The sequence below is a fragment of the Pagrus major genome, chromosome 6 (genome assembly GCF_040436345.1).
Source record: "Pagrus major chromosome 6, Pma_NU_1.0".
Lineage (NCBI taxonomy): Eukaryota > Metazoa > Chordata > Actinopteri > Spariformes > Sparidae > Pagrus > Pagrus major.
The window spans coordinates 82,065-104,548 of record NC_133220.1 but is presented as its reverse complement, the minus strand read 5'-3'; the positions used below and the strand labels follow the sequence as shown (position 1 = coordinate 104,548).

The 22,484-nt window shown below is 46.1% G+C and overlaps 1 protein-coding gene across 3 annotated transcripts in view; it reads left to right on the top strand.

Annotated features, from left to right (window-relative positions):
* kcnq2b (potassium voltage-gated channel, KQT-like subfamily, member 2b) overlaps window positions 1–21,128 on the top strand; it is a 41,717-nt gene extending 20,589 nt beyond the window's left edge. Inside the window, exons 5-19 of one of the 3 annotated variants that reach the window (XM_073469123.1) lie at window positions 5,293–5,468; window positions 7,262–7,387; window positions 7,776–7,886; window positions 7,995–8,090; window positions 8,286–8,380; window positions 9,029–9,097; window positions 9,815–9,844; window positions 12,148–12,227; window positions 12,624–12,848; window positions 14,375–14,422; window positions 14,730–14,838; window positions 16,390–16,521; window positions 16,836–16,956; window positions 17,069–17,244; window positions 17,701–21,128. In XM_073469123.1, the coding sequence (XP_073325224.1) occupies window positions 5,293–5,468; window positions 7,262–7,387; window positions 7,776–7,886; window positions 7,995–8,090; window positions 8,286–8,380; window positions 9,029–9,097; window positions 9,815–9,844; window positions 12,148–12,227; window positions 12,624–12,848; window positions 14,375–14,422; window positions 14,730–14,838; window positions 16,390–16,521; window positions 16,836–16,956; window positions 17,069–17,244; window positions 17,701–18,343 (2,237 nt within the window). In that variant the 3' untranslated portion in view covers window positions 18,344–21,128. Of the gene's footprint in view, window positions 1–5,292; window positions 5,469–7,261; window positions 7,388–7,775; window positions 7,887–7,994; window positions 8,091–8,285; window positions 8,381–9,028; window positions 9,098–9,814; window positions 9,845–12,147; window positions 12,228–12,623; window positions 12,849–14,374; window positions 14,423–14,729; window positions 14,839–14,977; window positions 15,069–16,389; window positions 16,522–16,835; window positions 16,957–17,068; window positions 17,245–17,700 lie in introns of those variants that run through there. The other 2 variants (XR_012179456.1, XM_073469122.1) reach the window with 2 other exon arrangements.
* The last annotated feature ends 1,356 nt before the right edge of the window (window positions 21,129–22,484 follow it).

Genomic DNA, 22,484 nt, shown 5'->3' with positions numbered 1-22,484 from the left:
TCACTGTCAAAATGTACTGGCTTCCGGATTTAGTTTTTGGCAGGGGACCTACACAATCCACCAAAACTCGTTCAAACGGCTCCCCAAGCACCGGGATCGGGTGAAGAGGGGCCGGAGGGACGGTTTGATTTGGCTTTCCAACCATTTGGCACGTATGACAGGTGCGGCAATACTTTGTCACGTCGGTTTTTTAACCCGGGCCAGAAGAAATTGCGCAACACACGGTGGTACGTTTTTTTAACACCAAGGTGGCCAGCTAAGGTGGCGTCATGGGCGAGACTCAAAACCTGCGGTCGATAGGCTGTTGGCACAACTACCTGATTGACAAGGCGCGTCTCACTGCAGTCGGGACTCCACCGTCTCATCAATACACCGTTGTCCAGAAAATACACACAAGGTTTTCTGTCTTCCTCAGTGGCTACAACCGAGGACAGACACAGGGTTAGAGACGGATCATTTCTCTGCGCATCAATTAACATTTCACGGGTGACATTTAAACTCAGATCCTTATCAGCAGGAACACACTCAGACTCACTCACACATTTTGCTACTTCGTCACCCTCAGTAGCAGGAGACACTGAAACAGAGGGCTCACCCTCACTTAACGTAGCCATGAACGATTCAGTCAAATCCACAGTTTCACTCAATTTACGAGCCTGTGCGCGCGTAATGGCGCACACAGGGAACAACTTAGGCAACAACACAGCAGAAGAGACAGAGGTGGGAGAGTCAGCAGACACAACCGAACTGAAATTGTTAATTACTTCGGGGAGAGGAAACACATTTCCCCCGGCCAAATCGTTTCCCAAAATAAATGAAATGACACTAATCGGAAACCGTGGGAGTACGGCAACTTTCACATGTCCCGATACGAGTGGTGAATCCAAGTGGATCATGTGAAGCGGGGCGTTAAGTTCACTCATTTTAATTCCCCACACGAGCAAATCAGAACCGCATGAAGTTTTATTTGAAAGTGGTAGGACACTAGCCAGCAGGAATGAATGATAGGCGGCGGTATCTCTAAGAATAGTTACGGGAACCTTATCAGATTCATTTGTTACAGAGACAAAACCAGTTGAAACAAACGGCTTGAAACGAGGGTCAACCTCATCGTATACCTCTGGGTTAGGTAACGGCTCAGGATGTTGTTCAGGCGGGGACGTGGTGTTTATGAAGCCCACACCTGCGGGAGACTTCGTGTTTTTGTGGTGTGTTTTTTTTCTAAGAGTCGGACAGACAGCGATCAGATGACCTGGCTCATGACAATAAAAACACTCGCGGTTCTCAGCCGCAGTTGGTAATGTGCTTTTACGCGTTAGCTTTGGTGATCGGTTTCTGTGCTCAGGCATTACCTGTGAAACACGAGGGGTTGGCATAGAAAACACACTTTTGTGGGTCAGAACGAATTCATCCGCCAGCACAGCTGCTTTTGTGACTGACGTTTCTTTTTGTTCATTCAAATAGACAACAATTCGATCTGGCAAACACTTTTTAAATTCTTCAAGTAGTACGAGTTGTCTCATTTCCGCCACGGTCTTAACATTACATGCTTGGCACCACTTGTCAAACAACACGCTCTTGTCACGCACGAACTCCACATATGTTTGGTTAGCAGATTTTTCCCTAGTTCTGAATTTCTGCCTATAGGCTTCGGGAACCAGCTCGTAGGCCTGCAACACAGTTTTCTTCAGGATGTTGTAATCAAGGCTATCTTCAATAGACAGGCTGGCACAGACTTCCTGAGCTTTCCCTATGAGTTTACACTGGAGGAGAAGTGACCAGAATTCTTTTGGCCAACTCAGGGCAGCAGCTATCCGCTCGAAAGCGCTGAAATAAGAGTCCACCTCAGACTCACGAAACGGAGGGACTAGTACAATGTGCTTACTAATGTCAAAAGCGGGAGCAGAAACAGAGCTGTGGCCAACAGGAGATACCGGGGTGGAAGCTACAGGGGCTTCTCTCTCAAGCTCAAGAGCTCTTATTCGCAGGTGCATAGCCTGCACCTCCAGCTGCTTATTTGTAGTTTCGACCTCCTTTATTTTGAGGGCTAGGCAGAGATCCTCCGTAGTCATGCTTCCCATGACTGGATCTGTGACCGACCCAAGCTCAACACCAGCAGTGAGCGTGCCCGCAGCCTCCGCAGCTTTCACCTCAGCCAAAGGTGCGTCACTGGCCTTGTCACCCGCAGCAGCCTCAACCGCATCAGCAGCTGGGTTCGGAAGGACGCCCTGCTCTACCAACTCCGCACACAGCAAATGCTTAATTTCTGCCTTCCTGGCACTGTAAGGCACTTGCACATTATAACAATTTGCCAAAATCAATAGATCCGTTTTTCTACATTTATCAATTTTACTCAGAGATGGACTGACCATGAAATCATCCAGTGCAAACTCCATAATTCCCCCACACACCAAAATTTACTGCCAACCAGAACAACTAGTAACAAAGCGCGACAAGAATCCTGGACGAGCCCCCAATTCATGTTACGCCCCAGTCTAGGGGTGCCTAGAGCGCAACATGAAAATGGGTCCCCAATCTTCCCCGAGTCCCAAACAGCCACTCACAAGTTTTTATATACAATAGAATAGTTTATTTACAATAACTTAATGGATCAACAACTATAAATATAACTAAGGAAGCAACTTCGGGGTGGACCAAGGCCAAAACAATAACCAAAACACCTCTATCTGGGAAAATAAATCTCTTAGCTCAAAAACCAAAATCACAATAAACTTACCTCCCTCACTAACGAAAAAAACAGGAGAAAACACGTTCAAATGAAAGGGCAGTCCACCCTTACTATTTAAACAAACAAAAGAAAAGCTTGTTGATCTCCACCCAAGGCTTTTACAAATGGACATGTGGCTGGTTGGAAGAGGAGGAGGATGAGGAGGTGCTGTCTCTCTTTGACAGCCGCCATCTTGGCTCCTTATATATTGGGTGCCATCAGCTGCAGTCACGGGTTAGGATCGGATCTCTCTCCACCAATCACCTCTTGGTGATGGCACACTCCTATTTGCATATAAAATCAAAAACACACACAGACAGCAAAACACACAGCAAACGACACAAACTATGACCACAGTCATAACAGTAGTTATATTCAATCCTGTCGAAACCCTCACAGCCCCGAAGCAGCCCTCTCACCTCGGTGAAGGTTGCCCGCTGTTTACTCACAGCCTGGGTGAAATCCGGCAGGGTTTGGATATGGTCGCCGTCTGCAGTAGTCACTGACTTCATCTCAATGGCTTTCTTCAGAAGCTACCCTTTTTCGGAGAAGTAATGGCACTTCACCACAAACGCCCGAGGTTGGAGGCTGTCTTGCGTCGGCTTATTGCAGAGGGTGCGGTGCGCCGGTCTATGGTCGGAAGCTTCTCGAGATTCAGCGCTTCTTTAAGCAGGTTAGCCACAAACTGAGACACAACACAACTGTATATTGCAACGCCGTGATCCCGCCTCCAAATCCTCGCAGTGGCCTCTCAGTGTGGCCAGTTCTTTTTTCATAACGCTGACATCCGAGTCTGAGCGACCGCTAACCTCAGCCTCCAGCTCAGACACTTGGCTCTGGGCCACCTCCATTCGTTTATCCACTTGTTCCACTGCACATCGTAGTTTGGTCTGGATCCAGCCAATCTGGCTTCGGAGTTCTGCCGACTGGGCTGTCGCCTTTTCTTCAATTTTCGCCATCAAATCTTGTTTTAAAGACTCGATGGCCTGCAGCACTGCCTGTTGGTTATCGTTGTTTGCATCATCTGCTGCACTAGCGCTAGAGTTAGCATTAGCGTTAGCCTCCGACTCCAACTTATTTCCTTGGCGATTTTTTGGCATTTTCCTTTCCAAAGTTGAGAAACTTGTCGATCTAACTTGTTTATAAACGCGCATAGAGTCGTAGAGAGTGGTTTAAAAAGAGAAATAATATGAACTTGGTAGTCCCGTGAGGAGCCCAACAAAACTACATCTTCACATGGTGCTGCCCATACCAGAAGTCATAATTTTGTTTTTTGTTCCTAATTGTACATTTATATTTCTTTAAAATGTCAGTGTATCTAATGCGTAGAGCTGGGTTGTTTGGTTGGCGATGATTTTCATTTGCTATTTTTCTCAGGTCTTTTCTGATGGTCCTGCATTCTGGATCAAACCATTTGTCAGCGTTTTGCCTTTTAACAGGCTTCCGTTTGTTTTTGATGAGGTCAGCTTTAATAGCTTCCTCATGAAATATCATATTGATATCATCAATGGCCTTGTTTACACCATCTCTGGTAGAGACATATTGGTTTTGGTCATATATTGATATGTCATTCATCAGATCAGGTGAGTTCAAGGCCATGATGAGTTTGTCTCCACTGTCTGGAGCCCATCTGTAAGTAGGATTTAATTGAAACAGCTTGCTGGGTTCCCTTTTTGTGTCACTCATTTGACCTGAGAGTTAAAGAACACATTTATTTGGTTGTGGTCTCAAAGGGGGGATTGCTGTCTGACAGTGAATGCACTGATAGTGGAGGGGTCCATGTCAGTGATTGCATAGTCTACTACACTAGACCCAAGAGCTGAGGAGTATGTGAATCTCCCCAAAGAGTCCCCTCTGAACCTACCATAACTATGTACAGGCCTCAGGCCCGACAGAGATGCACCTGCCACTTTGATTTATTTCAGAGTCAAGGTTGTTCCGACGGGTGATGGTTGGTGTGGTAAACAGGGGCCTGACCGAATACATGGTTGTTGCCCTGTGGGTCCATGACATCAGGTTCAATTCCTGTTCGTCCATTCAGATCTCCAGTTAGAAGCACGTTTCCCTGGGCCTGGAAGGAGGCAATTTCTGAATGGAGAGTGTCAAAAATGTCTCCTTCAAAATAAGGAGAATCTACTGGGGGTACATAAATTGCATAGAGATTTAGATCTCTATCAGTTATGCCTCTCTCTGTGTCTCTGTGGCTGTGTCTCAATTCAGGGGCTGCATCCTTCGAAGGGCGCATTTGAAGGCCAATTGCGTCACAATGCTGCGCGAAGGCTGTCCCAATTCGAAGGCTCCTTCAAATGCACCCCACAAATGCGGCCTTCTTTTCCCTCTTTTTGGAGGATGCACCGCTACTATCCTTCTTGATCTGTGTGTGTTGATGTTGGTGGTGTGTGTGTGTGTGTATCAGTACCTGGACAGTGGAGGGTCTAGGTGGTTGTGTATTTAGCTCCTACATTAATCCTATCTGTCTCTCTCTCACTGTCTGTATTTCTCTGTCTCTCTCTCTCTGACATCTGTGTCTCTCTGACCTGTCTCTCTCTCTGACCTGTCTGCAGACATCATGGTGCTGATAGCATCCATCTCAGTGTTGGCTGCAGGGACTCAGGGGAACGTCTTTGCCACTTCAGCCATCAGGTCGCTTCGTTTCCTTCAGATTCTGAGGATGATCAGGATGGACCGCCGCGGAGGAACCTGGAAACTTCTGGGATCAGTGGTGTACGCCCACAGCAAGGTACCATGGGAAATATCTGTCTGTCTACCCATCTGTCAACCACTTCAACTAACATTTCAACTGTTGATAGTGCCCACAGATCAATAGTCAATCAATCACTCAATCAATCAATCATTATTTGTATAGCACCAATTCACAACTAACTTGAAGGCAGAGAGAGAGAGAGACGGGAGGAGGGGCGTGTGTGTCACTGTGTGTCCCTGTGTGTGTGTCCCTGTGTCATTGTGTGTGTCACTGTGTGTCACTGTGTGTCCCTGTGTGTGTGTCCCTGTGTCATTGTGTGTGTCACTGTGTGTCCCTGTGTGTTCCTGTGTGTGTGTCACTGTGTGTCACTAGCTCCATTCATTCCCAGTATTGACGAACTGAACCAGTGTGAACGGATAAGCCGGCGGCGCGGAGCGAGAGCGTGTCCATCTGATGGTGTTCACTGTCTGATAACTAAACAGATCCTTCACTCAACAAAATATAGAGAAATGTCCCACAAAGCAACGTTACAGGACCAAACAACAGTAACGTAGTAACTGGTCATGTCTTTGGCAACTTATATGAAAAAATACCGTAGTTATTCGTGGATACGTGTCTGTCCTCCTCTCTGTCCGACTGATTCTTCGTCAAATATCTGCCTGAAAAACAGCGTCTGTGCCCGGCAAAAAACTTAAACTCACCAAGTGTTTGTCGCGGTGAAAAAAATCACTGCAACGTTTAGCCCTCCCGACCGAGACTTAGTGAACCCCACGAGTGAAAGAGTCAGACAGCGTCCTGTTTACTGATGGTGATTATGTAATTATGTAATTATGTAATTTAGAGAAAAACTTAACTTTGTCTCTTTCCAGGATGTTTGGTGGGTCAGGATCTCAATCACAACACATTATAACAGCATCATATGATTATAAACAGTTGGCTGGTACATGTTTAGATTAACAGGAGGACACCGGGGAAACCTTGAAAAAAAACCCACTGTGTGTCACTGTGTGTGTCGTTGTGTGTGTCACTGTGTGTCACTGTGTGTGTCGCTGTGTGTGTCACTGTGTGTCACTGTGTGTCGCTGTGTGTGTCGCTCTGTGTGTCACTGTGTGTCGCTGTGTGTGTCACTGTGTGTGTCACTGTGTGTCGCTGTGTGTGTCACTGTGTGTCGCTGTGTGTGTCACTGTGTGTCGCTGTGTGTGTCACTGTGTGTGTCACTGTGTGTCACTGTGTGTCGCTGTGTGTGTCACTGTGTGTCACTGTGTGTGTCGCTGTGTGTGTCACTGTGTGTCACTGTGTGTCGCTGTGTGTGTCGCTCTGTGTGTCACTGTGTGTCGCTGTGTGTGTCACTGTGTGTGTCACTGTGTGTCGTTGTGTGTGTCACTGTGTGTCACTGTGTGTGTCGCTGTGTGTGTCACTGTGTGTCACTGTGTGTCGCTGTGTGTGTCGCTCTGTGTGTCACTGTGTGTCGCTGTGTGTGTCACTGTGTGTGTCACTGTGTGTCGCTGTGTGTGTCACTGTGTGTCGCTGTGTGTGTCACTGTGTGTCGCTGTGTGTGTCACTGTGTGTGTCACTGTGTGTCACTGTGTGTCGCTGTGTGTGTCACTGTGTGTCGCTGTGTGTGTCGCTGTGTGTGTCACTGTGTGTCACTGTGTGTGTCACTGTGTGTCACTGTGTGTCACTGTGTGTGTCGCTGTGTGTGTCACTGTGTGTGTCGCTGTGTGTGTCACTGTGTGTGTCCCTGTGTGTCCCTGTGTTCCTGTGATATAATGTCTCTCACTGTGATATAATGTCTCTGACTGTGGTGTCTGGTCTCTGTCCCCCTGCAGGAGTTGATCACAGCCTGGTATATCGGCTTCTTGTGTCTCATTCTGGCCAGTTTCCTTGTTTATTTAGCAGAAAAAGAAGACAATGAACAGTTTGAGACGTATGCAGACGCCCTCTGGTGGGGACTGGTAAGACACTATACACTAATGATACACAAAAACTGACGGGTGGCGCATATCAACACATCAACCTACTAATCAATAAACAAGTTCACGTATCGACACATCAACATACTAATCAATAAACAAGTTCACGTAACAACACATCAACATACTAATCAATAAACAAGTTCACGCAACAACACATCAACATAGTAATCAATAAACGTCATAGATGTGTTTAATGACTCATGAGAACATTTAGGTACAGGTGTGTTCAGGATGATGTCACAGTACAGACTGGTACAGGTGAACTAATTCGCTGTAAGAAAGACCTACTCCGCCGCCTCAGAGATGAGACGATCTGATTGGTCCTCGTGATGAGATGATCTGATTGGTCTGTGTGTGTTTCTGTCAGATCACTTTGACAACAATTGGTTATGGAGACAAGTTCCCTATCACCTGGAACGGACGCCTACTGGCTGCAACCTTCACTCTGATTGGAGTTTCATTCTTCGCTCTTCCTGCTGTGAGTAACTCTATTGTTTACCTGAGTTCCCCTGAGACAGGTAAACCTCCCTCTGGTTCAGCCCAGCTCACCTGTGTCTGTCTGTCTGTCTGTCTGTCTGTCTCTCAGGGGATCCTGGGCTCTGGTTTTGCTCTGAAGGTTCAGGAGCAGCACCGACAGAAACACTTTGAAAAGAGACGAAACCCAGCAGCTGGACTCATACAGGTGAGCCAGCACTGTGATGTCACTCAGAATCACGCTTGAGTGAAAGGTTGATGTTGTTAAGTGTGACTGACACTTCCTGTGAAATCATTTTCTCTGATTTCCCCTTCAGATGCAGACACAGTCAAAGATTTAACCTGAGCTTTTTAGTTTGAAAATCACTGGAGTCAACAGGTTCCTTCCTGTCTGTCTCTACAGGCGGCGTGGAGGGTTTATGCCACAAACCTGAGCCGAACTGATTTGACTTCAACCTGGGATTATTACGAGAGGACCGTTTCTGTCCCCATGTACAGGTGAGACACCACCTGTTCACCTGTCAAACTCTTCACCTCTTCACCTTTTTACCTGTACACCTCTTCACCTGTTCATCTCTTCACCTGTACACCTCTTCACCTGTTTACATCTTTACCCGTTCACCTGTTCACCTCTTTAACTCTATACCTGTCCACCTGTTAACCTGTCCAGCTCTTCTCCTCTTTACCTGTTTACCTGTCCACCTGTCCTCCTGTCCAACTCTTTACCTTTTCGCCTCTTTACCTGTCCACCTGTTCACCTCTTTACCTGTCCACCTGTTCACCTCTTTACCTGTCCACCTCTTCGCCTGTTCACCTGTTTACTTGTTCACCTCTTCACCCGCCCCCTTGTTCACCTCTTTACCTGTCCACCTCTTCGCCTGTTCACCTGTTTACTTGTTCACCTGTTCACCTCTTTAGCTGTTCACCTGTTCACCTCTTCACCCGCCCCCCTGTTCACCTCTTTACCTGTCCATCTCTTCGCCTGTTCACCTCTTTACCTGGCCACCCGTCCACTTCTTCACCTGTTCACCTGTTCACCTGTTTACCTGTCCAATTGTCCACCTCTTCACCTCTTTACCTGTCCATTTGTCCACTGGTTCACCTGTCATTACCTTTTACAACAATAGTCACTCTGTGTGTCTGCAGGTTGATTCCACCTCTCAACCAGTTGGATCTATTGAGGAACCTCAAGAACAAATCAGGACTCTCATTCAGGTCTGTAATGAGTTATACAGTACAAGAACACACAGTACTACAACACAGTACTGCAACACAGTACTAAAACACAGTACTAAAACACAGTACATTAACACATTTCTACAACACAGTACTGCAAGACATTTCTACAACACAGTACTACAACACAGTACTACAACACAGTACATTAACACTGTACTATGACACAGTACATTAACACTGTACTATGACACAGTACATTAACACTGTACTATGACACAGTACATTAACACTGTACTACAACACAGTACATTAACACAGTGCACTAACACAGTAAATTAACACAGTAATTAAACACAGTACTACAGCACAGTACATTAACACAATACTACAACACAGTACATTAACACAATACTACAACACAGTACATTAACACAGTACTACAACACAGTACTGCAGCACATTTCTACAACACAGTACTACAACACAGTAATACAACACAGTACATTAACGCTGTACTACGACACAGTACTACAACACAGTACTACTGCAGTATTAATGTTTTCGATCAGTTTTAATAAGCTGAGAATCAATAAAACTGTCTGTTTCTCTCTGTACCTGTCTGCCTGTCTGCCTGTCTGCCTGTCTGTCTGTCTGTCTGCCTGTCTGCCTGTCTGTCTGCTTGTTTGTCTGCCTGTCTGTCTGTCTGTCTGTCTGTCTGTCTGTCTCTCTTGGTACCTCTCTGTCTGCCTGCAGGAAGGACGTCCAGCCTGAACCGTCTCCCAGGTCAGTGGGAAGTTGAGAAAGCTCCCCTTTTGTTGAATTTGTCTCTCTTCTGTTTGATTTGTTCCTCTTCTGTTTGATTTGTTCCTCTTTTGTTTGATTTGTTCACCTGTGCGTCTGCAGTGTGTCTCTGTGCTGACATTATGTAAAATAGCCACACTCTCTGATTGGTTAGCGAGCCAGGCCTGTCTCATACCACAGATATCTTTGCAAACAGTAGCCCTTCTCACACAGATGCCGCATTATCGCCGCAGCAGTGGTTCGCCAATTCTCCGCCATTGTTTGTTCACACTAGAGGTCTTCAGAAAAACCCGACAGCCCGAAAATCCGGGGGTTTCGACCCGACCCGGCTCAGGTTTTGGGTCCATTCACAAGAAGTGACTCCCGGGCCGGGTCGGAACCGGGAGAATTTGTCTCCGGGCTCGGGGCTCTTATAGTGAAAGGCTGGGTTATATAGTACCCGAGAGGACCCGGCGATTGGCGGTCACAGCTGTTTGGATTGTAGTTTGTTCAGTAAAAAAAAATACATTTGAACTCGACTGTTGTCCCTGATGATGGATAATTTGTATGTCATTTTCACAAAACTCTCGCCGCAAGAGGGCACTAAATGATTGACTCATGACTGTCACATTCTGATGATGACGTCAAAGGTGAAAGTTCAAGCAAAAGTTAGAGCCTAGGTCAGGACTCGGGGCAGTTTAAAAGATTGTTTATTAATGTAACGTTTTGGTTAATGGTTCAAAATGGTTAAACAATCGAGTTGCCATAGCGTGTTGTTACCGGTATGCTCTGCAAAGCACAATGGAAACTCCAAAATTATAACGTTAATTAAACAAGAGAAAATGTGTTCTACTGACCGGTGGATTAGCGTTAGCAATGGCTAAGAAGGAGGATTACAGTACATGACCATCTAAACAAGAAAATGACGACGTGGATTTATTTTTGTTTACATCATGTTATGGCCAGGGGGGCTGGCAGTGGGACGCAGCAGGAAGCAGGTAGAAGAAGACTACGTTTAAGTAAGAAACAAAAAGTAATAAAAACAAGTCTTATTTAACGCTAGACAACTTGTATTAAATCATAAAGCAACTTGGGCATTTCGGGTCCATGGGTTTTTTAGGGTTCGGGGCTGGTATGTCACGGTTCTATTCGGAGCCGGTTCCGACATATCTTGGTGCTGCTCGGGTTCGGAACTCAGATTTATAATAATAGCTCGGGGCCTGTCAGCTCTGGGTACAATTTTCACGGGTCCATTTGGGTTCGGAACTCAGAATTATAATAATAGCTCGGTGCCAGTCGGTTCCGGGAACAATTTTCACAGGTCCATTTGGGTTCGGGTCCGTCAAATTGGACCCGTGAAGACCTCTAGTTCACACACAACCAAGCAGATCCGGCGTAAAAGACAAACCAGTGTGCATATTACACAGAAAGCCAGCGCTGCGGCTCCAAAAGAGGCGTGACGGTACACATCATCATCAGGCCTTTCAATCTAAACATGTACCAGCTGACTGTTTATTATCATATGATGCTGTTATAATGTGTTGTGATTGAGATCCTGACCCACCAAACATCCAGGAAAGTGACAAAGTTACATTTTTCGCTCTAAATTACGTAATTACATAATCACCATCAGTAAACAGGGCGCTGTCTGACTCTTTCACTCACGGGGGGCTGTTTTCTGCGGGAAAGTTCACTTAAGTCTCGGTCGGGAGGGCTGACCAAACACTTGGTGTTAAAGGTTTTTGCCGGGGACAGACGCTGTTTTTCGGGCAGAAATGTGACGAAGAGTCAGTAGGACAGACAGGACGACAGACAGGAGGACAGAGGCTTTTCCACGTATAACTGCGGTATTTTTTTCCACATATAAGTTGCCAAAGACACGACCAGTTACTACGTTACTGTTGTTTGGTCCTGTAACGTTGGTTTGTGGGACATTTCTCTTTATTTTGTTGAGTGAAGGATCTGTTTAGTTATCAGACTGTCAGATCGACACTCCCTCGCTCCGCGCCGTCGGCTTATCCGTTCACACTGGTTCGGTTCGCCAATACTGCGCCTCGATACTACCTCTGAATCTACCTCTGATACTACCTCCGGAGGCGCATCAGAGGCACAGCGAAATTTCACCCCTTGCCGCATCTGAGACTTTCACACAGAGGAGGATGCGGAGAATTGGCGCAGGATTCCCGCACTTAAAGGGCAGTGAGGATGGGGCTAGTGTTTAGGTGCTGAGACCCTTTAATAAACCCGAGTGTACTGTTCATGCTTCAATGTCCAACACTGACATCTGTCCTTCTTTTGCCCTGCAGTCAGAAGGTCAGTCTGAAGGAGAGGGTCTTCTCGTCTCCTCGGAGTTCAGGAACCAAAGGGAAAGGTTCTCCTCAGCATGGTGGGTGTTGGAACCAAAGTTTTATGTTCTGTAAGATGATCACTGGTTTAGATATGTTGAACACTGAACAGGCTGTTGTCACATGTGTGTTCTGCATGTCGGTAACACTTAGAACCTTTTTACCTAACAGTCACAGGAAGTTCTCTGGTTTAGTTTGCTCTGTCAAGACCCAACAGTCTGCAGGTTCTCACTCCAACCATCCAGTATGAGCCAGAAAATCTACCTGTTTAACAAAACTTTAACCAAGCAGTTTGTGCTGCTGTAATGAGCTGCTGGAGGACCTGGTCTGGCGGAAAACCTGCAGACTATTAGACTGACATGACAGACAAACCAGTTCCAAGCAGGTAAACTGTTTCTGATTCCAGTGTGTCCCATTTTTATCCATCATGTCTCTAGTGGTTCCCACAGTTGGCCCTGGTGTTGCTTCTGGTGTGGGTCCTGGAGTGCCTGGAGGTCCTGGAGGATTGGGGAATGTCCAGGCCCTGCGACGGTCCCCCAGCATGGAGCCTAGTTTGGAGGACAGTCCCAGCAAGGTTCCAAAGAGCTGGAGCTTTGGAGAACGTAGCAGAACCAGACAGGCCTTCAAGATCCGAGGAGCTGCCTCCCGCCAAAATTCTGAGGGTAAGAGGGGCAGGTCCAACCACTAAGAATACTCCGCATCCAACAGGTGAAACTTTAACATCCACATCTACAGAACAACCAGAGCAACCAAAACCGTCGACCCCTGATCCTGTAGGCCCCCGACCCTGTAGGCCCCTGATCCTGTGGACCCCTGACCTTGTTTACCCCAGCTCCTGTGGACAACCTGAACCTTTGGATCCCTAACCTTCTAGACCCTGTGGACCTTCTGAACCACGACCCTGTAGAATCCTGATCTATATGACTCCCGACCCTGTAGATCCTGTGTGCCCCTGATCCAGTGAATCCCTGACCCTGTAGATCCTGTGTGCCCCTGATCCAGTGAATCCCTGACCCTGTGTGTCCCTGGTCCAGCGGACCCCTGACCCTGTGTGCCCCTGATTCAATGGACCCCTAATGCTGTAGACCCTGTAGACCCCTGATCCTGTGAATTGCTGATTCTGCAGACCCCTGATCCAGTGGATCCCTGACCCTGTGTGCCCCTGATCTAGCGGACCCCTGACCCTGTGTGCCCCTGATCCAGCGGACCCCTGACCCTGTGTGCCCCTGATTCAGTGGACCCCTGATGCTGTAGACTCTGTAGACCCCAGACCCTTTGGACCCCCGACCCTGTAGATCCCTTATCTTGTAGAACCCCTGATCCTGTGAATCGCTGATTCTGTAGACCCCTAATCCTGTAGAACCCCTAATCCTATAGAACCCTGACCCTGTGGACCCCTAACCATTTCAATACACTCCAGGTTGTATCCAGCTATAAAAACACCTGAATAGTCTATAGGACAGCAGGCGTTACCATGGAGATGATAACATCCCATCATTCAGCTCATATCAGTCCTACAGTGTGCAGGAGAGGACAAAAATCATCAAATCTGAAGGGTTCTGTGAATCAGCCAATAATAATACTTCATCATCCGACTTGTTTAAACTGGTTATGAATAGTTGCTGGTTTTAACTGGTTCTGGCTGGTTAGATATTCAGACTTTGTCAACTCAAAACAACTTCATTACAAAAGCATGACAAGAGAAAAGGAGAGAAGGATGTAAGGGAGGACACAAGGAAAGGAAAGGAGGAGAGAGTCCAAAGTTTAAACTGGTTTTGGCCTCCCATGATTCTTAGCCATAGCTGCACTACGTATTCATGATGGGAACTAAAGTTGTTGAATGTTTTCATGTTCTACATACAGTCTTTGCGCTAAGCTATGCTAACAGTTCCCCACTGCCTCCAGTTTTTGTGCTAAGCAAGGCTTACAGTTTCCCCCTGCTTCCAGACCTTGTGCTAAGCTAGGCTAGCAGTTTCCCCCTGCTTCCAGTATTTGTGCTAAGCTAGGTTAACAGTTTCCTTCTACTTGCAGTCTTTGTGCTAAGCTTTGCTAACAGTTTCCCACTGCCTTCAGTCTTTATGCTAAGCTAGTCTAGCAGTTTCCCCCTGCTTCCAGTCTTTGTGCTAAGCTATGAGTAGTGTGTAATCTTCTGATGAAGGTTTGTCTCCTCCTCTGCCTCCTCCTGTAGTGCTGATAGAGATGCAGGACGAAGAGTTCAGGCAGAAGAGCTCACCAGGTCAGCACACACACACACATACACACACACACACACACACACACACACACACACACAGGACTGAACTGTGTTCTTCGTCATGACGTTTCCAGCTTCAGTCACTGTTGTTTCAACACTTCCTGTTGTTGTTGCTTCACATTAAGAGCTTTCCACCGATGAAGAAACGGAATGCTTTTATTGTGAAAAAGGGTTAGGGTTTCTTCCCTGAACAGATCAGTCCTTCCATAACGGTCTCAGCTGGTCCTCCTGCTGCAGCTCCACATGCTGAAGGTAGGGGGCACTGACTGAAACACTGATGTTGTTTCAGAGGCCAGCCTACCAGGAGAAGACATGGCCGACGACAACAAGAGCTGCCACTGTGAGTTCGTCCCTCAGGATCTGACCCCGGGGTTAAAGGTCACCATCAGAGCTATCTGGTACGAACTGTTGCTGTCTGTCGTCATTCTCAACATCATTTTGTTTTGTCATCATTCATTGCTTTACTCGCTGTTTGTGTAGCACTGAAATCATTCTGCTTTTTATTCACATTTTTTTATTTGTTTTTTTATTTATTAGTGCTCACCCCAGGGTCAAAGGTCGCCATCATCTGTTGGGTAAGACCAGTCAGTCTGACCTCCATTTAGCTTGACTGTTTGGTATTGTTTCATTGTTTTCTGTTGTTTTCCACTCAAGCTCCTGTCATTGGTAAGACATTCTTTAGTTATTTTTCTTCTTCTTATATTATTATTGTTATTATTATGTTTATTATTATTATCATTATTATTATTATTACTATCGTTTTAATTATTACTATGATCCTTGTTGGTGTTGTTCAGTCCTCTCCTATTGATCAGGTGAAGTTAAAGATAATTTCTTTCTTCCCACCTCCTGCTTGTCTCCAACAGTCCAGCTGTCCAGTTCTGTAGAGTTCACCACAGTCTGGTGTCAGAACCAGATTCTGGCTACAAAGTAGCAGAAACCCTCAGCACAAACATGTCCTACAGTGTAGTATCGGCTCTGTCTCTGGGTCTGTGTTTTCTGGTCTGGTCCCAGGACCGTAGCTCCATCCAGTTTCTGTCACTCTTGGTCCTGGTCAAGGATAAGTGACTGAGCAGCAGACTGTAGGCAGGGCCACACATTATGAGTGAATCTCTGATGATGGGACCCGGTCAGCCAAGGTCTGTTCTGGTCTGTTTCATAAAGTGTTTGATATGTAAAGGGTCTGAAGTCTTCAGATCCAGTTGCTGCCAGTCACAAATATTTTTGAACATATTTGATATATGTGACCGACGTTGAGACGACATCACGTGTGTGTTTTGTTCCCTCTTTGGACTCCGTCCGACTTGCCTCCAAACACTTTTCAGCACAAATGTTGACGTGCATAAACAGTTGGTGTTGTTGCGATGTTTCCCGTGTTGTCAACCTACAAAGCTTCAGTGGTTACTGCCTGGTCGTCTGGTGGGTCGTCAACTGTATTTACTTAGTCATCAGGTTTCTGCTGCTGTTTCTTCATCTTTGTCCCAAATTCAAACCTCCCAGGTGTTCCCAGGCTCCCCTCAGATGTTCTGGGTCTTTGTTGAGGTCTCCTCCCTCTTGGATGTATGCAGGATACGTCCTCAGGGAGGATCCTGATCAGATGTTGAAACACTTCAGTTGACTCATTTCAATATGGAGGAGTAGTAGGTCAGTAGCCTCCTAACCTTGTTTTTGAGAGCCCAGACCTAACCCTACATCCTAAACCCTGACCCCTGACCCTAACCCTGAACCTAACCGTGTCAAGGAGACTCACCTCAGCTGCTTGGATCCACCATCTCACTGTTTCAGTCCAGACCCACCGTCAGACGACTCTGTAGGTGTATGAGATGGATCGAGCATACAGTCTGGACTAGATTCACCACATCAGTCCAGTTAGTACCTGAGCCCACCTGGGCTCCTCCCAGTGGCCAGAGGTTGGGTGTCGACTGAGTTCCTGTTTTCTTTTCTTTCAGTATCATGCGCTTCATGGTGTCTAAGAGGAAGTTTAAAGAGAGTCTTCGTCCCTACGATGTCATGGATGTGATCGAACAGTACTCAGCTGGACACCTGGACATGCTCGCTCGCATTAAGAACCTGCAGTCAAGGTAACCCCAACCCTGTAACCACTGACCTCTCTGCAACATTTTCCTTGTTGGACACTGGACTTTCGTCTAAATTAAAACAAGTTTGACTGTGGGTCACTGTGTGATGTCACTGTGTGCTGTCACTGTGTGAGGTCACTGTGTGATGTCACTGTTTGAGGTCACTGTGTGAGGTCACTGTGTGAGGTCACTGTGTGATGTCACTGTTTGAGGTCACTGTGTGATGTTACTGTGTGAGGTCACTGTGTGAGGTCGCTGTGTGATGTCACTGTGTGAGGTCACTGTGTGTTTGACCTGTGCTGTCTCCTGATTGGCAGGGTGGATCAGATAGTCGGCAGAGGAACACCAATTGCGGACAAGGACCGTCCCAAAGCAGCCAATGAGGAACTTCCTGAGGATCCGAGCATGATGGGACGTTTGGGAAAGGTGGAAAAGCAGGTAACCAATGGCAACCAGTTTGTCACTAGAAACACTTTGTGCAGAGTAGAACTGCTTGATTTCTGAATCAGCTTTGAACCTGATTGGTCCACTGCTGGTCTTGTGTCCTCAGGTCCTGTCCATGGAGAGGAAGTTGGACTTCCTGGTTAACATCTACATCCAGCGAATGGGAATCCCTCAGGCTGAAACTGACGCCTACTTTGGATCTAAGGAGCCAGACCCGGCGCCGCCCTACCACAGTCCGGTGGATCAGCTGGAGAAGAGCCAGTCAATAGCCAAGATCCTGCAGTCAGTGTCCTGTACACAACTAGAACCAGACCAGGACCTGCTGTTGATAGATGACCCTTCCTGTTGTTTATACATTGTTTACCTGTTTCTAGTTCTGTGTCATAGGCAACTGGACATGTTTCAGTTTGTTGAAGATGCTTCACCTCTCATCCAAGAGGCTTCTTCAGTTCTAACTAACTGGAGAGGAGTCGTTAGGTCTAACGATCCACATGAATGCTGGTTTGGGTCAATGACTCACATGTGACCTTAACAACTCTGTAAGGACACTCCCACACAGGGTTTAATGCTTGCAACTCCCCTCCAGTTAGTTAGAACTGAAGAAGCCTGTTGGATGCGGGGCTACGATATAGCACTTAGAACCATGACCTGGATGGCTAAGAACATACATCAACATTGTTTACCTGTTGGCTACACGCTGTTAACATGTTGTTCACCTGTTGTTTACATATTGTGCAGGGTGTTACCTGGTGACCACGTTGAGAAAAGTCGTTTCGTGTCGAAGATGGTCCGCTCCAGCAGCTCCACTGGACACAGGAACTACAACACCCCCACCTGTCCGCCCTCCACATCCTGGCAACCAATCAGCTCCCAGCTCCACCAGCAGGCCCAGCCCCCTCTGCAGTGTAGCCACGGCAACACTCCGAGTCCAGTGGGGGATGGGTCACTGGTTCGGCTCCCACCTCCTCCGGCAGGAGAGAGACATGGCGGGAACCGATCGAACAGGCACAGCACCGGAGACCGAGGGGGGGCAGAGAAGCCTGAAAGGGGCAGAGAGGGGGCTAATGGTACCGGAGGAGGCGAAGACGTGAAGCCAGACAGCGACACCTCCATCTCAATCCCGTCCGCAGACCATGAGGAGCTGGAGCGCTCCTTCAGCGGCTTCTCCATCTCCCAGTCCAGAGAGAATCTGGACTTCCTTAACAATGGCTTCTACTCGTCCTCCGCCAACCTGGGAGACCACCAGGAAGGAGGAGGAGGAGGAGGTGCCACCCGCTGTGCCACCGTCCGGCCGTACATCGCAGAGGGGGAGTCGGACTCTGACTCGGAGCTCTGTGCCCCCTCTCCGCACTCGGACCAGGCCTGGACCGATACCAAGTAGAGTCGAAGGTAAAACTGGAGCAGAAACCAGCAGAACAGTTAAAATAAAAAACTGACGTTAAAACTGAACAGAGTCAAGGACAGCAGCCTGAGTTACAGTGAAGCATCATGGGAACTGTGGACAGCTGGAGTCGCAGTGAAGCATTATGGGAACTATAGTGTCACAGTGGTTTTATTCATGTGAATGTTTGAACCTGTCACTGACTGGTTCACTGCTGGGATACACTCACACCTGATTGGTTCACTACTGGGACACACTCGCACCTGATTGGTTCACTGCTGGGACACACTCACACCTGATTGGTTCACTGCTGGGACACACTCACACCTGATTGGTTCACTGCTGGGACACACTCACATCAGATTAGTTGCTTGACTCACTATTTAAGACTCTCCATTATCATGTCGCTCCACTGTTAAATTTAGTCATTACGTTTTGAAGAACTTCCGACTGACACATCACAACACCAACAGATCCTGTCATTGTTTTTCGTTTTGTTTGTTTGTTTGTGTATTGTCTATATTTCCTGTACAGAGCTCAAAGAGCGTCTTCCTGAGCTTTTAGCTGGAACCTGAACTTCTCTGCAGGTAAATGTTAAAGGTGTACTACGCAGGATTCTCCTTAAAAAAAAAGATATGTGGACTCAAACAACAACAATAACAAATAGTGTGCTGGTGTCTGTATATGCAGCTTCGCCCTCATCACCATCACTCAGGTGCCCTTGATCAAGGCGCTTCACCACGACTGCTAGGGTGCAGCGGCTGATAGGCTGCAGGTCAGACTGTGGTTGTACTGAGCAGCTTCCAGGTGTGAATGTGATCAGGATGCTCCTGAAACAGAGAGTTATGCTTTCTGTAAACTCTCCCTGATTAAATAAAGGTTAAAAAAAAAAAGACACTCTGACCCAGACCCTCAGGAACAGTCAATAGGGCCTAGTGGTTAAACGATGTAACTACAACATCACGTGATAAACAGGTGCCCAACAAAGACTTTTCCCCCGAAGCTTACGTAATGAAAGAAGTGGCTGTAAAACGTGTTACAACCTGCTGAGAGCCGCACAGGGGAATTATTCTGTCCCTGAACAGGAAGTTAGCCGCTTTTTTAGCTTCATGTATTATTCAGCAGCTTTTAAAGGAATTAACTGAGCTCCGCCTCCGACGCTGTATCCAGCTCATTATAGATCCATCAGCTGGAAACGGTTCACCACAGATCTATTTAACCTGAATCTGATGGCGAAAAAATCGAATTCTATCCATTAAACTGAAGGTTTGATTCCATGCTAACAGACTGTAGAGCTACACTACCAACAGACGCAGGACGCAGTGTCACCACACACTTTTCATGCTAGTATGCAGTATGAATCTGTTAACTGCGTTTTGTTGTGTGCCAGGCTCAGCCTGTTGTGGAAAGTGGAAGTAAACATCATCACACTAACGACAAACCCCCACTGTGTAGCAAGGACGCCGGCTGGTTAGCTAGCGCCCCTTGCAGGTATTTGTGTAGTCGGGTCTCCGTTTGTGAAGCTTCTCAACTCTGAAAACATTGAAGCAAATTTTCTGCTCATCAATTCATTAAAAAAAAAAACCTAAAACACTGTTGACCTGACTGGTTGTTGTGATCATTCCAGTGCTTTGCATTGTGGGACACAGATCGGTCCGATGGTCACTGGAAACACATCCAGGTATTTTTGGCATACTGCGTACGACATGCTACAGTTTGGCTGAATCAGTACGTCCTGCAGCTGTACTTTCAAATACAGTGTTTTCATTCTGACATAACAATAACTGTAACTCTCCACATAATAAATATGTTAAACATGTATGTGAGTATCTCAGGTAAACCTCACACGTCAAGCTGAGGACAGAGCTGCTAACGTTAGCCTAAACTCTGACAGCATCCTGGACTGACTCAGACTCAAAGGATGTTTCAAAGTAAGTTACCCTCCAAAATAATGTGTCAGCCATCAGCACACAGGGTTAGCCTGCAATGCTAACATTAGCATCTTATTCTAGCACAGATTACAGTGTTCTGCTGCCTAGTTACTGTTGGTGCGCTGTGATTGGCTACTTGCTCTTTGCTGAAGCTGTTAAATTAACTGTCAGTTAAGATTCGAACAATGACGTGAATCAGAAACTGATAATTATGACACACATTTTTACATCATGATGTCATAAAAGATTTAGTATGTATATATGATGTAATCATCCACGCTATTAATTATAACTATTAACTATAATCAATACTCATTAATGATCCCAACTGCTGACTGTATTATTTCAACCAAGTCTTTGATGTGACAGCTGATCTGTCCAGCAGGGGGCGGCGAGGAGCATCAGCAAAACCTCAGGAAACCAAAATAAGACAAACTTACCAAAATAAGAGTTTCTTTTATGACTTGAGCAGCAGCATCACTAAGCTCCGCCCACAAACCATGGATACAAGGTGTACAGCTGACACCTACTGTAATGTATTTAGTTGAATGTAAACACACTTCTTGTGCCGTTTCCATGGAGACAGTTGAGTCCTTTAGTTCTCATCATCTCCTGCCGAAGACTGAAACTGAAAATATGAAATTATTTCATTAATATTTTAGACTTGTTTGAAAAACATCTGAATGTTTCAGCGTGTTGTGGATTCTTGTTTGAACCTGTGAACATTCGTCCACATTTCATTGTCCTTTAAAATTTTATTTTGAAAAACAATCTTGTTTGAACAAACTGTCTCTTTGTACAGAACTCTGCCTGTTGATTGTATTTCAGTATTAAAAATCTTGAACCTTGTCGTTCATTCGTCTCGTCTGTTAACTAACACTAACACGTTTTCAAACAGCCTGAAACTTTATTTAAAATGTCTTTAATGTCCTCTTGTTTCTCACTTCTTCTTTTTGAACCTGATGGATTTGAGGAGTGAAAGTGACAAATACTGAATGAAATGAAAATGAGAAATGGGTCCGTCAGGTTTATCAAATCAATCTATTGTCACTTTAAACATTTTTTTTATCATTTAATATTTGTCACTTTCACCCTTGAGGACGCCTCCTTGGATGATAAGTGACTTGTTTTGTCTTGTGAATGATAAATGATGAATGTAATGATCGAATATGACTGTTTTCATCAAAGCACGACTTTTTAAATTCATCAAACAACTTAATAATTTAGACTCATTTATTCAAAATGGCCTCTGTCTCACCTTGTGCTGTCTGGAGTTTGCTTTCTTTGTCTTTTTGATGTCTGTTGTTTATGTTTTATTGTTTCTTAATGGTTTGAACAATTTAACTTTATGAAGTGAGGTGAAAGTTTGCGTTTTTCCCCCCATTTTCCCCCCCAACTGTGCCATGTGCTTTATACTTAAATCAGTCAGTCAATCAATCAATCAATCAATCTTTATTTGTATAGTGGCAATACACACGAAAAGTCATCTCATGCCACTTTTGAGGATAGTCTGTTTTGGCTGCGTGCCGAAAAAGCTGAAGGAGTCAACCTTTGGAGAAACGCAGCCTGACGTCACGTTGCAGTGGCCAATCACATAAGCTGGCGATCAGACTGAAGCCATGTGTCGTCTGTGTTCACTCAGTTTGGCTTCGTGCACCAGTTTAAAACACATCTGTGGATGCTGAAGATCACTGTAGGACCGGCATGTTTAACCTACTGTGGCAGAGACATATCTACAGTCAGTGTGTTTTGTATTTACAGTGAGACTGCAGAATGTGTTTGGTTCTTCCTCGATGGTTCTGCTACTTGTATTCATCACTGTGATGCGCTTCAGTCACAAGCGGTACGTCACAGCAGAGTAATGGGGCGTCATGAGGCACAACAAGTTCTGACATTACTATAAAGCACATTATTATAAGACTGACAAAGCATTCAGTGAAGCCACTGGAGTTTTAAAGTTTCTGTATACATTTAAAGTGAACGTCTTCACAGAAACACGTGCTGACTGTATAAATATGGACGTAGGTTCATAGATTTCATAGCCTGTGTCGTAATAAAGCTGATCTTCATCTGTCTGACTCCCTCATCAGTCAGGCACCTCATCCTCTGCTGCGTGTGACCCGCCTCTCTCTCATCCCGTCACCTGTGACCCGTCCTGTCACCTGTGACCCTTCCCATCACCTCTGAGCGGTCCTGTCACCTCTGACCCG